This window comes from Juglans regia, chromosome 3 (genome assembly GCF_001411555.2).
Source record: "Juglans regia cultivar Chandler chromosome 3, Walnut 2.0, whole genome shotgun sequence".
Lineage (NCBI taxonomy): Eukaryota > Viridiplantae > Streptophyta > Magnoliopsida > Fagales > Juglandaceae > Juglans > Juglans regia.
In genome coordinates this window covers 5569506-5583966 of record NC_049903.1, presented here as the reverse complement: position 1 = coordinate 5583966, position 14461 = coordinate 5569506, and the positions used below count along the sequence as shown (strand labels likewise).

The 14461-nt window shown below is 36.8% G+C and overlaps 2 protein-coding genes across 2 annotated transcripts; both read right to left on the bottom strand.

Moving 5' to 3' along the window:
- Positions 1-749: 749 nt before the first annotated feature.
- Positions 750-3237, bottom strand: LOC109014427. The gene is made up of 3 exons (XM_018996895.2): positions 3004-3237; positions 2732-2889; positions 750-1246 (listed from the first exon to the last, which is right to left on the bottom strand). Exons 1-3 carry the CDS (start codon positions 3082-3084, stop codon positions 1147-1149), a joined length of 339 nt encoding a protein of 112 aa, XP_018852440.1. The 5' UTR covers positions 3085-3237; the 3' UTR covers positions 750-1146.
- A 5172-nt stretch (positions 3238-8409) lies between these two features.
- LOC109014418 (protein SMG7L-like) lies at positions 8410-13998 on the bottom strand. The gene is made up of 6 exons (XM_018996882.2): positions 13674-13998; positions 12450-12589; positions 11762-12358; positions 11490-11612; positions 11169-11377; positions 8410-10712 (listed from the first exon to the last, which is right to left on the bottom strand). Exons 2-6 carry the CDS (start codon positions 12510-12512, stop codon positions 8714-8716), a joined length of 2991 nt encoding a protein of 996 aa, XP_018852427.2. The 5' UTR covers positions 12513-12589; positions 13674-13998; the 3' UTR covers positions 8410-8713.
- Between the last annotated feature and the right edge of the window lie 463 nt (positions 13999-14461).

Genomic DNA, 14461 nt, shown 5'->3' with positions numbered 1-14461 from the left:
CGTCTTTACTAATTTTGGGAGTGCATGGGTCTTCGATAGGGAGTTTTTTGCAAATGCACAAATTGAAGGAAAAAATCTTCCAATCTGATATTTCTTAGAGATTGTTTAGTGATTGTTTGAATTCAAAAGAGTTTTGAACCTTAGACCTAGGGGAGCATATCCCCGAGCCCGTAAGAAATCCTACGTATATATTCGATTCTGAAGAACTTTTCAGCGAAGGCGTGATCACAAAACCATTGAACTCGATACAACGCCAAGCATAAGTGGGGGTGCATGTGCAAGCACAAGCACAAGCACTCTCTAGCATAAGCACAAACACACATGCAATCCCAAAAGAAAAAGTGGCTGCTCTGCTCTGGGCAACATCACTGGGGGCATATCCAATTATCAATCACAACTTTTGGTCCTAAAGGTTCGTTCCCTTTTAATTGGCAGTGCGTAAGCGTATCTGACAGACTACCCGTACCAGATTAAGCAGGCAATCCAGTCTGCTCTATTTGTGCCTCAGCAATTTTCTATATACTTCCATTTGTGAGGTTTGTCAACAAACTCAACCAATAGATCCAATTCAGTGCTTAGCCCAGAAATCTATTTCACCGGGAAGGAATACAAAACAGAGCACCCTTTTCTGAGCGAGAAAAATATGTGCAAGTTAGGACATATTCCAATAGAGAAGCGTTAAATCGAAAAGCCAAGCATTTCTTAGCCGTAGGAAAGAAGAATAGCATCCAAAGGCGGACAGGAATAAATGCTGAAGAAGATGAATAATTAAATGAAGGGCCAAAGATCTATATAAGCAATGTATCCAAACATTTGAAACCGTCATAGCAAGAAAGAAATGAAGTTCCTGTTTCAGTTCCCCTGCTGTACATGTTTCTGCTTCATCAAGCCCAAAGAGAGCAAACATAAGGAGAAGGAAGGAAAGAGTGATTGACAGATGTAACCACTCCCATCATTTCTTACAAAACAATGGAAGTTCTGTCATTTGCTTGCTGTGCTCACAACCTTATCTTCACATTCCTCGCTGAAGGAAAGCATCATAATCGTACCAGTCCTTCCATTAGTATTGTTTATAAGGGTCCTCTTATAGTTCTTTATTCCCAAACGTGATGATGTATGTGCTTGAAATGCTATAAGAGAAACAAATTATTTGTCCTTTCTGCTTGTCTCTGAACAATCATTAGGCACTAAGTCAATCTCCCGCATTTGATGTTCAATTGAAACCAAACCGGTCTGTGCAAGAAACCTGCAGAAAATTCAATCACAATTTTTTTTATAAGTAAGAAAATTCAATCAAAATTCACAAAAGAACCCTCCAAATAATAAATTTCACCAAGTATTTTGATATTTTAAGTTCATCCAACTGATTGTCACAAACCTAAGCATGCCTCACAACAAATAAAGGCTGGTGATATGAGCTCAAGGCCTTTTCAAAATAGCCACAAATTGGCACTTTAGAAATACAACATACCGATCATAACGGTCCGAGGAAAGCTGAAGTTACATCTTAACTTTAAAAAGACTAGTAAAAAATGTAGGTGGAATTCCTTGGAATCACACTATAAACTGCAAGAACTTCTCCATTGCAAACAATATGCTATCTCATTCATCACCCTCCTATACTCAATCTGCGATATTACAATCTCCCCTCCCCACCTAAAATCTCTAACATCCTCATTAGGCTATTTCATTGCAGATGGCATGATTCAAAGCCCACATTTTTTTTACAAATCAACTCTAATACCACTTGAAATGGCCCAAGAAAAGCCCAAGTCACATATGGGCTTGTAATCAATAAAATTTTCTTTACCAATAAAAAAAATAATAATTGAAGCTCTTTAAAATATTACAAAGCGCAAGAATTTATCCCTCCTAAACAATGTGGGATCTCATAAACCATCCTTCTATGCTTACTTATCAAAAAAAAAAAACCATCCTTCTATACTCAATTTGAAATATAACTTTAATCACTCATTTGCATACTATATCATTAGCACCCTCTTGGATATTTAGCGTATTATGTCCTAATAAGCACAAGAACATTTTTATAGATATAAAATTTCCATATATTTCTGTCTCATCAATCTAAAGAAATATTTCTCTTTTTTTCAAAAGAAATGCAACCTTTAGATTTCTTCATAGATATTTGGACAAAATTTTGGTACATCCCAAAGTATTTTTAGTTAATTTTCCATATATGTAAAAAGAAAAAAGGATTGAGCAATGGGGAAAGGGGGTTGGGAAAGGAGGAAGGGGAAAGGGAGTGGTGTTAGCGATAAAGAGGATTGAGGAACAAGGAAAGGGAGGTGGCAATAATGGTGGCATAGAAGAGTAAGGAGGAAAAAAGGGTGGAACATGCGTGTAATATGAGAATTTCCCCTTCCACAACTATGTTTTCACAGACCGTTTGCTCAATAGAACACTTCACAATTTATGGACTGGGACACAATAATAACATCAAAGCTTTCAATTTGGTACTAGAATTTGAACTTGTAATTTAAAAAAGAAAACAAAAAAAAGGAATTGACCAATGGGGTAGCAGCAACAAATGTTAACAGCAATGGCGTAGCAATAAACAAACACGCGAAACCCCAAAATTCAAAACACACACTTGGCCTACAACAGAAACGGCAAGAAATAGAAGCCACCAACAAAAATCAATGTACAATATGAAGACAGGGTGCACAAATAAGTGAAAAGACGTGATTTTTTAGCGGAGATATTAAGTTACCAGCTAAGAAGCAGGAAGAGGGTGGCTGTGATTAGAACAAGGAATGCAACATGAAGCACCAAGGCAGAGTCACTTGCGGAGAACGCTAAGCCCAGCATCAGAGCAAGGCATAGACCCAGCATCACAAACGCTGATTTTAATGTATTCCATGTGGGACCCTGGGATCCAATCAACAAATCATCAGTATTTCTCTACACACAAACCATCAGTACTTGGCTGTAAATACATATGCATATAAAGAAGAGAGAGCAAGAGCGAGAGAGAGTACTGACGTTGACACCGGGGGCTAGAGCTCCGAGCAACACAGCGTTTGCGGATGATATGCCTTCTCCAACTGTTTTCTTATTCTCCATTCGAGTGATTGAGATCTCGAATTGCAAACTTTGACAGAGACGGAGAAGGAGACGGAGAGAGAGACGGATCGGGTTGAAATGGTTCCTGGATCATCCGGCTCAACTCCACCTAGGGGTTTATAACCGGTTCGGTCGGTTTCGTTCTTAAGAATTGAAATAGATTGAAAACTCGTTGGATTCCCATTCTTATGATTTGAAAACTGAATTGAATCAAACTGAATTAAAAAATATTTTTTTATTTTATATTATATATATAAATTATATGCAATATATGTTATACATATTATAAAATTGATATAATATAAAAATTTAACCTTATTATTTATACTTTTTTAATAAACTCTCTTAAATATGAATATGATTGTTAATATGTTATTATTTATCCTTATATATTAAGTTACATACTAACTTATATAATATGATATAAGTATAAGAGTGCACCTTTAATATATATATATTAAAGATAAATATATTTTTACACATGAGTAATACTATATATAATCGTGAAATGTATAAATATTGTACAGTCGTTATGAAAAAAAAAAATTTATTATTAAAAAATTTATTTTTTATATAAATCTTATATTTATTAACTTTTTTTTAAAAAATTATCGTGGGACACACTCAGCAACTTTCATTTCTCTTTACACATTTCTTGTGATTATATGCATGGTGTTTGACTTTATAGGGCCCGTTAAAATCAAGATCAAGTGCTTAAATTCCCAATTATTTTCAACCGCCATTCTTTTGTTGTCAATGGTCGTTTAAAATCATATTCCATCAGTAAGAGAGTGTGACAAATTACAATTTTCAGACTTGAGGTGTAACGTCAGGATGGGTTGGAAAGTTATTAATTGTCACTTAAAATCGTATTTCACAGTACAGACATAAACTCTAATTTTTTAATTAAATATAGATCTCATTGTTTTAAACCAACTATTCCAAAATAATTAACTAGAAACACCACAAAGTATCAAAATAAATGTCAACCTTCTAAAATATCACGTTAACCGAGCAAAAACAAGACTATTGAATAAAATCCTCCAATAACCAAAGTACTCTCTTTGTACTTAATCCACTATACTCACATCGCCTTACCCATACTTCTTATTCTTGAACTTTAGATGAAACATCCAAAACATCTAGAGATATTATAGATTATGAGATGAGTTATCAATAACTCAGTACGCAGAGAACATATACTAATATGTAAACATGAGTATTTACAGAGTTCAGAATATAAAATAAACATTTACTTTCAAAATGCATAATCAAAACATATTATCAAAATATCAGAGCGAAACTTTCAGAAAATATTCTTATTCAAAAGTATCGTTTGGCATAGCATAACTAAGTATCATCATCGTCATATCAAAGCACTATATCATAACAAAGATCATGTTTAACCTCGTGGTAGGGTTGTGCATCTGCAAATAGCCAAGCAAAACATAAATTACTTTATTACCAAATAGTGTGCACTCAAACAGAAACCACTACTATCACTCGTGAGAAGGCCGTATACCACAATCATTACTTGTGGCAGGGCCATATACTACTACTATTACCCGTGACAAGACCGTATACCACTATTATTACCTATGGAAGGGCCGTATACCATTATTATCACCCGTGGGAGGTCTTAATTGAACAGAATAAAAATATAATCAGAAAATCATACCAAAAGTTTTCAGATGCCACATCATATCAAAACAAAGTAATGAACGAATTCATATCATCTTACAATATCAAAACCAAATTCAAAGCATCTTCACTTAATCAATACAAAAAATGTTAGATCTCATATTCATTCTTTTTGCACAGTTTAGAAACAGAATGTAAAAAATAAACTCATGTCTACACTAGTCATGATAAAAAATATTTGATTCTTATACAAAGTGTAACACACCGCCCCCCCACAATTAAGAAGTATGTCATTTCTTTTTTAGAAAATCACGAGAGCTAGAATGCTACTACTGAAACTGATTTAAAAATATATTTATTTCTTTTTCTAAAGGAAGCGCCAAGTATACAAATTCTCTATAATAAATAGAGTCGTTTTGAATTAAAATATTGAAATTATAATTGAGAGTGCGTAGAAGCATTTATTAAAATTTCTCGAAATCAATGTCATAAAAATCATAACTTAAAATCTCTGTACATGATCTAGGTTATTGTCACACCTCCCTGGATTAAGTTCCGTCATGCAACTATACCTTCATAAATATTTTGACCTAGGGTGGTCTAACAATATAAAAACAAACTAAAATGAGTCGATAACTCAATAAGAAATTCATCATAACGTAAACATACTTAATATAAGCTTTTTCATAAAATATTTCATACTGAGAATTAAAATCATGATCATTCATATGTATGCTTATGTCATGCATGACTTATCTTGGCTTATCTGACTCATTTTACTTATCATGCTGGCCTACACACTTAACCTTGTGTGTAAGGTTCAGCCCCATATCCTGTGGCCGCAATGGAAGCCACTAATAGTATTCTAGCATACTATATGGTGGACCACGCTTAGCTTGCACATCCACCTATAAATCGCATTGGTACTATGCATCTGAATGGTTATCTGATTATATGTTCTGAACTTATCTTAAACTTAATCTTATTAAAACTTACTTTCTTGTGCAACGTGAAATGCACGAGATGCATAATGCATATATAATTATAATATGCAGAATAAAACATCATGTATGACGTGCTTATAAATATCATGACATGCGTGGTACATAAATACTGACTTCCAAAGAATTGGTTTTAATAATAATATATATAACTAGCTAACATATGTTAATCCTAATTTATGATTAAGCTACTTACCTTGTATTGTTGCTACCTAAAATTTTCGACACAAAATCGATCACGGTGCAGAACTGTGTATTTTGGAGTTCGATCGCTACACTTTTGGAGATTTATGATTTCTTTTTTTTCCAAATAACACACGGAAGAGAGATATTTATAGAGAGATTTGGGAGAAGGTGCTGACGAGTTCGAGTTTGAGTTGGACTTGGTCACGATCATTCAATGAAAGTTTGAATTTAAAAACATGATCTAGTAGTTCATTCAATATAGGATTGGCAGTGATTGTGACTGCGTAGAGGACTTCAATCAATAATTATTTTAAATTGAAGTAAATTTCTAATGATCGATCTTTAAATCTTAAAAGAAGTTTAACTCGTTCAATAAATAATAAATTAGATTTAACCTAGTTATTGAGACTAATTAAAACTCCTAATCAATCTCAATAATTTATCGCTTGTGAGTTTATCTAATATGACCCATTAAATATTATTTAAGTACAATAAAAATTATCAATATTCCGACCTTAGAATTATTGGATCAGGTCGTTATACAAAGTTTCATAAGTAATGCAGAACACATTATTGAGATTGTTTTCACGTTTCTTTTCAAAATATATCATGCACATTTTTTATAAAATCAACATCAGTCCTTTTTTTATGCAAAGTCTAGCATAGGAATCTTGCTTACCTGAACTTTTTAATTTCTCTTAATTTTCTCACAACAGTGCCAAGGGAATATCGATCATCACCTATAAAATAGTCACACATAACTTCTATAAATTTTCAATTGAACATGTAATTCATAATTAACACCCAAGTTATACAAAATCTATATTTCCCTATTGTCTAAAAATCCTCAAAACCCTAATATACCGTCACTTCCCAAAATATTTTGATTATCACAAAAATTCTTCAAATGATATGTGATTAAACTCTAAAATACCTCCACTTCCAACATCTAATTTCTCTTAGTTTTATCGTAATAATATCATCAAAATTAATAAACACTGGATCACTTACTAGTGAACTGGAGGAGAGAGGCTTGCGAGCAGAGTATGCATGTGGCGTGAGTCGTGGGTGAGCGACGATGGCTGTTCCGAGTGGCAGAGCATGAAAATGAGAGAGAGTGAGAGAGAGAGAGAGAGAGAGAGAGAGAGAGAGACTCACGTAGGTAAAGAGAAAGAGCATGGTGGCTTAAGCACCCCGATGGGGAAACTGTTCTGGTTTTGGCAAGGGGAAGCTGGGGCCTCTTGGACATGTAATGCGATGGTGGCTTGGGGTTCACGGTGCAGGGTGGCGACGGTGTGGAGTTCCCGGCGTAAAGCGATGGCTGGAACAAAGGGAAACGTGGGAGAGGCTTGCATGGTGGTGGTGCGTGCGCTAGAAGACTGTGGGTGTGGGAGGCGTGAGGCGTCGGTGCTCAACAGGACGACACGACTGTTCGTCCTGTTGAGCGTTATCGGCTGAGGCAAACAACGTGGAGGAGCAGCTGGACGTAGGTTGCTCTGTTTTTGGGTGTGAAAAACAGAGGCTTGACGTGTGATTGCAGGTGGCTTTCTTACACTGTGGCTACAGGGCTGGCTAGGTGGCTGAGCCAAGGTTACCGTCCTAGGTTGGTTTTGTGCTGCTTATGGTTGCTGAAAGTGGAGGAGCATGCAAGGTTGTGGTATAACTTAGCTTGCTATAAGGGACATCTGAGGCTTACGGTGGTCTCCATGGTGGTGCAATCGACATTATGGTAGTGTCCGACAACTCGCGTGGAAGGTTTGTACCTGGGCTAGGCTATGGATAGTAGTAGCGATGGTTAAGGGAGGAGGCAGTCGATTATTGGGGCTAGTGCTCTGTGTGATTATTTGGTGCAGTATGCCGAGATGCTAGCTGGGTGTTTCCTGGTCGTGGGGAGGGAACGTTCATGCTGAGGGTTGTGGTGGCTGCACCATGCTTGATGGAATTTTATGGAGAAAGTGCGGCAATCCTAATTTGGAAAGTTTCTACATACATGAGGGTATGCATGTATATGTATATATATCGATAGCTAGAAACCTAGAGGAGGAAACAAAAGGTGAGGTAGAAACGTGCATGAGATTTTGATTTGTAGCTGTGCTTGGGATTTTAGTAAATTCTTGGGTCACTACTAAATTAAAAATGATTACTTGGTCTATAAATTACCAATTAGGCTTTTAACTCATTTATTCACCTCAAAATCATCCTTTAAGCCCTAATAAGCCTTAAAACATTTTTTTAACTCTCGGGCCTGATTGAAAATCACAACTAACTAAAAATTATAGTTCGTGGGCTTAGAAAAAATTATCCAATAAATTTCAATGAAGTTTTCAAATAAAAATAGCCCGTTAAACATAATTTATGCCCGCAAAAATTCATATATTTCTGAAATGCTAGGCATCAGCCGGATGTCGCAGCACACCTCATTTTTTTTTTTTTCACTCAATGCATTGAGTGTGCTAAAGCTTCCGGCTGATGCACAAATTAATTCTTGAAATAAATATTGAGCATGTAACCTATTTAAAATTACTCGTTAAATCTTAAGTACATATTAACCTCAACATATAAATAAATAGTACGCGGACTTGACCTAGGCTTGGTGCTGGACCGTTATATGAGGACAACAAAAACCTTTGAAGCTTTTCATTCTTTCTTTAAACCCCCTCTCCTTTCCTTTCAAGGGCATACTAAAACATCTAGGGATGCATACATATGCATGCATACAAGTAAACTTCGGACATCTCAGAAATCCAAAGGGGCTAAGCTCTACATGCTGTATCAGAGAAATGTTTCAAATTGAGAACTTTTTAATTTCCCATATATGTAGGGCCTCCCAGGGAAGGATCTTGCTGGAGTCGCCATTCTCTCTCTTTGAGATACTGCAAAAGTGGATGTGGCTCAATTCTGAGGTCTGTCACAGCACCACACCCCAAGGGGCTAGGTCTTTGGTAACCAGGTAAGAGCTTCTCCCTTTTGAGTTCATCTGCACCATAAACAAGAGGAAGAGCCGGAGGCATTTGTGGGCTCTCCATGTATAAACCTGGGTTATAAGACGTAGAATTTCCCCACCGATCAAATACATCAAACTTAGAAGCGTTCTCCTGAACATGATGCTGAACCGGAAATATATTGGCTTGCTCAATATTGTGTTTTTCTCTGTACTGGCGAAGCCATTCAGAAGAAGTCATTCGACGTGTTGGTAGGTAATTATCCATGAAACCACGAGGCTCATGAGTAGCAACCCAACTTGAAGTGCTTGATACCTGCAATGCACCATCATAATCATTTGCTTTGCTCCAGCCTGCAGAGGTTCTGCAGTCAGCAAAGTTAGATTGAATGCCACTAAACCAAACGGCATCATCAGGCAATAAAGGAGCAGAAGGCACTGGAGGTAAGTATGTAGGAGATGAGAAATTGATGAATGTAGATTTGGGCTCAGAACCATTCACAGAACTCTCATTTTCGCCTATGGAGAGACCAGCCAAGGTTGTAGAAGCCATTTCTTCGATAGGCTTCAAGCCGTGTTTGCTAATATTACCTGTCTTCTCTCTATCATTGCTCAAACTTCCCCTATTGAGGACCCAAGCACTTAGTGAGGGAGGCCCAGCAGAGATTGGGATTCCTAACAATGGATGTGCTGAAGTATCCTTCACGTGAGGCTCCTGATGCTCGAATGACTTCTTGCACCGGGAACTATAGATGTCAGCATAGAAAGCCAAAGGATCATTCTCAGCCTTGGTTTGCTCAATAAGTAGTGACATAGCTCGGGGCAAGCATTCATCAGAAGATACATTTTTACCCCCAGAACCTTTTGGAGACATTTGATTGTTCATGTCAACGGAAGTGTAAAGTGGCACTGAGTTATATCTCGAGAGAGGTTTGAAAAGAATGACTTCTTCTTCATCAATGACAACAGATTTACCATTCACACAGGGGTTACTTGAACTTACCTTCAGGATCTGTTCCCCACATTCTTTTGTGGCTATGTAAACATGCTGGTTGGGCTCTTTGAATTTAAGATCAGTACTGGGGGACTCTACTTTTTCCGATTCTTTTCTCTCTGGAAATTCACTTGACTCTCCACTGTAGAATTTTCTTCCTAATTTATCATACAGAATCCACTTACCAGAATCATTTGATCTCTCTGCAATCTTCATTGCAGCACTAGTGATGCGGCGAGCACGGAATTCAGCTCCACTTTCAAAGCTGTCTATGTGTTCCCAAGGAGTTGAAAAGTACAATGACATATGTGCACGTGCAACTGTTGCAAAGCCTCTCAATTCATAGTCTTCCCACAGAGGAGTACCATCCGGAGACATGGCTTCGCCAGGTTTAACATTGAACTGCTTTAGAAGTTCAATAAACACACCAAAAAAGTAACCCATGGCGCTTCTACTTTTTTCATCAACCCCATACACTTTTACTTCATCAAGCATGCCCAGCAGCCACTCCACAAATACAAGCACAGCTGGTAAAAGAGGGCAAAGATACAATTGGGTAGCCTTCAGACATCTATCAACAAGGCGTCCCATGAAAACTAAAGCTGCTGCAATTGCAAATTGTGTCCGGACAATGTGTTCCATATCATTTTTATCTTTTGACCTTTTAACTTGTGGACCATGAATTAGGTTCTCTATAATAAAGACGAGTATAGAAGCAACTTGCAGGGCTCGAAAAGGGCCTGTTCTAGCTGAATCCAAACACCGGTAAGATTCCAATGCAGCCTTTAGTTTTGTATCATCTAGTGCCATTAAAACATCCAACTCTCTCATAGCAGATGCAAAGGCACAAGGTAATTCCTCAAAACTGCCTCGCATTAAAAGTAGCAGAAAACATAAGAGTTCATGTAGAAACTGAATAAACCAACCCACTTCATAGAAGCAAGATGCATATGAAGTGATCAGGATATGCACAAAAAAAAAAAAAAAAAAATCCAATTAAGCAGAAATTGTACTTTACCCAGCTGTGGGTTGAGTAGAGTGTGAATTGCCAACCCGTGGTTCAAAGAGTTGCATAGCTTGTTATTGTGTTTTTTGGGCTTTTTTTTTTTTTTTTTGCCAAGTCATTTGAACATGCAAATTTAAAGATTAATGAAAATATATTAAAGAATGTAACCCCTGGTGATAGGATGTGATTTTTTAATCCACAGGTTAACAGCTCAAATTCAACCAAAATTAATGTAGATCAAGTTTAAATTAACCCAAATTATTAGACTAGAATAAATTTACACTAAATATTAAGACTCTAATTTACAAGGAGTACCTGGATTTTAGGAAAAAGAAACTCATAGTTCTGACAAGAAGAGACCATAATTCTGTTTCCACAGAGCGACCGTGTTCAGCTTTCAACATATTGCAATTTGAGAAATCAGCATTTGATTGTGATTTCGTCTGGAAGTTGCTTGTTTCAGAAGGTTTTAAGAAATCAAAGTAGGCCTCTCCACAAAGGGAATTCAAATGAGATGACCTGTTCTGAAAAATCATAACAAGCCTTGAGAAATACAAAGATGTGAAAATCAGAAGCAGAGAGGAAGTGCAGAGGATAAAAATTAAACACCAAAATTATAAAATAAAATCTTCTTACCGTCTCCATGAGTAAAATTAGGTTATCCCAGGCATCAGGGAAAGGTTCTTTAACAGCTAAACTCCTTACACAGTGGTACAAAGCAAGGAACTCATCACCAACATATGTAGCCAATACCGCCAACTACAAATGATCAGAGTCGGTCACATATGAAAACAAAAAATATAAGCATTATAAAAACTGATGATACAAATCCATGCAGTAAATAGTCCTCAAGAGTGAGCAATACACGAAGATAACGATTTGATGACATCAGACTAATAGGAAAATACCTGATTATGGGGGTTTCCACTATCTGGCCAAATCATTGTTGCTTCCAGGTAGTGGGAAGCTGCAACTGACCAGTTACGTTCTTGAACATCAGATTTTTCATATTGTTCTTGGTATCTAGCAAGATCCCCTAGACAAACTAAAAATCGATGGCATAAAATTTGGCATTTCTGCATCTTCTTTGGTTTGACCGAAGTAGACATGGCACCTTTTTTGTAAGAGTCTTCGGGAAGGCTATAACATTTTCTGGTTTTCAATATCAAATTTTTGTAAAACTCAGTTGCTTGAGAAAGAAATGACTTGAATCCAGCTATATGTTTTTCATCAATTATCTGCACACTACTGGCATTTTGTGTCACCAAGTTTTTGCTCTCTCCATCAGCAGAACATTTCTTTATTATCTTACGAAACTCATCAATATGCTTATAGTGTAGTTTCCACAAAGAATATTCAACATCTTGAACTTCCACATGTTCATGATCATTTAGAATGATTTTCTCATAACTAGAACGGACTTTTCGATACAGGTCTTGAACATCAGAGTGCAATAGACTTTTGGTGTAAATCAATGCCCACAACTGTTTTTCTAAGTTACCAGCCTGAAAGCATCACAATTTTCAGAAGTCAGATATTAAATATAGGCAGAAAAAGATTCCATATAATAGCAAATGCTGCTTCGGAATATATTACCACAGCGAGAGCACCCTGCTTTTCTTTCTGTTCAGTCGATGGAACTGGTGAATTAGTAGACATGATCAGAGTTGCCACAGGTTCTCCTTTGGTGCCTTATCTTCTCAAGATGAATGAAATAAATTTTCAATATAGCTGACCTGATAATTGATTATTCGATCCATCAGATAATGAGAGGGAAATAAAGAATCAACAACTAAAAGTCAATACAAGTATCTTTAGAAACTCTAGTTAAAAGCCAATTACACATGCACGAGAAATTTAAACTCTTGGATACTTGGTACACTCAAAGAACGTGGAACTTCTGGAAATATTCAAATAATACAAATGTGTAGCACGTCCAAACAAAGAAAATGTATCTGAGTAAAACTGAATGGAAATCTCTCAGTAGCTTTTTTTTCTCCCCCTTAACCTAGCAGACTATTTTTTGTGACTTTTGAAGATATATTGATCTTTCCATTGCGCAGAAATTACAAAGCCGTCCTTCTTCATGATGATAGCATTACACTTCATATGTGAAAGAGAGATCTCGAAAAAGAGATAAAACGCCGGTGAAATATGAGGAGTTTAACACATGCTACACTTAAAGTACTGCAAAGACTCCATTTGAATGATACTCGAGCTAATTGTGAACGGGGTTCATCTGAAGTTGCATAGCACTAACCAATTCCAAAAAAATTCCGGAGGCATGTGTCCCAGATAGGAATCAAATCAAATTGAGTTCGACTAAAAACAAATTTAGCAATGATAATTTGAACAAGAAATGACCACCCATATCGTCAACTCGAGACAGGCATGAAAGTTATGAAACTGGTCAACAAGTAAGAAATGCTTAAACTAACAGATACCCGTAAGATTCAAGGTAAACAGTCAACTAAGAGCATGACACATTCGATGCTGAGTACTGCCCTGCTAGATATCATAGTTTACACTTGAACATGACTACAGATGATCAAAACAATTAAATAGAAAGACCCAGCTAATTGGAAGTCTGGACTTCCAACCTCCATAACCAAAGCTACCCACCCGAATTGGAAATGAGAAACTTAACACCACAACCACCACCAACATCAAAACTGAAAGAAACCCACGTCAATTAAGCAGCAAAGGCAGCATCAGATAAAGTTTTTGTGATCTTTGAAGATCCAAAGGAGAGAGAATTGCATCGGATATATGAAAAAAGCGAAAAGCGAGAAGAAGTGCCTGGAGAAAAAGACACCGTACCTGAAGCGCATAAAGGGACATAATCACAAGTACCAAAGCCCCATCAAAGTCGGTCGCTTGTGACCAATGTTTGAAGCAGAAACTGAAGACAAAGCAACCAAGCAAAAGCCTACGAATGGAGAAGAGCAACACACAGAGAGAGAGAGAGAGAGAGAGAGAGCTGCAATAAGAGCCAGACCACCTGTACTATACAGTCTGTACAGTTTCAGTTGTGAAACAGACGAGAGTTGATAAAGACAAAGACCAAGACTGCTATCCCAAATCCTTTTTTTCTTTTCTATCATAAAATTTTCATTTTTCCTTTCCTTTTTCTAAGCAGTCTAATTTTTCCTGATGTGTAATAGCAAGATAAATCCCCTAACATAATATCAATAAACATAGGAAAGAAAGTATAATTTAAAGGGACCCATCATCGTCGTCGTCGTCGTCCATTTCTATGACCGAAGTGAACATAATAACTTGTAATACACGCTAAACCCAATCTGAGCAAGGATTGTGCTATGGTATTAAACTGGGCAACTTCATAATTTATCTAACGTGGTCCATCACCGTTAAAGCTATGATTTCGTGATGTTAGAAGTGGCTTAGCCGCACACGTGTGCATGGCGAGGTGGCTGCTCGGTGGGTTGTTGGAGATCTCATTTCTATCCGTTGTCTAATGCTTCCAAAAAGCTCAAAAAAAGTAGTATATTTACATCATCGTATAAAATAAATTTTATAAGAAGTATAAAATAATTCTAAATACATAGCCCCTGAATACTCACCATGTATTAAATTAGTTCTTCCAT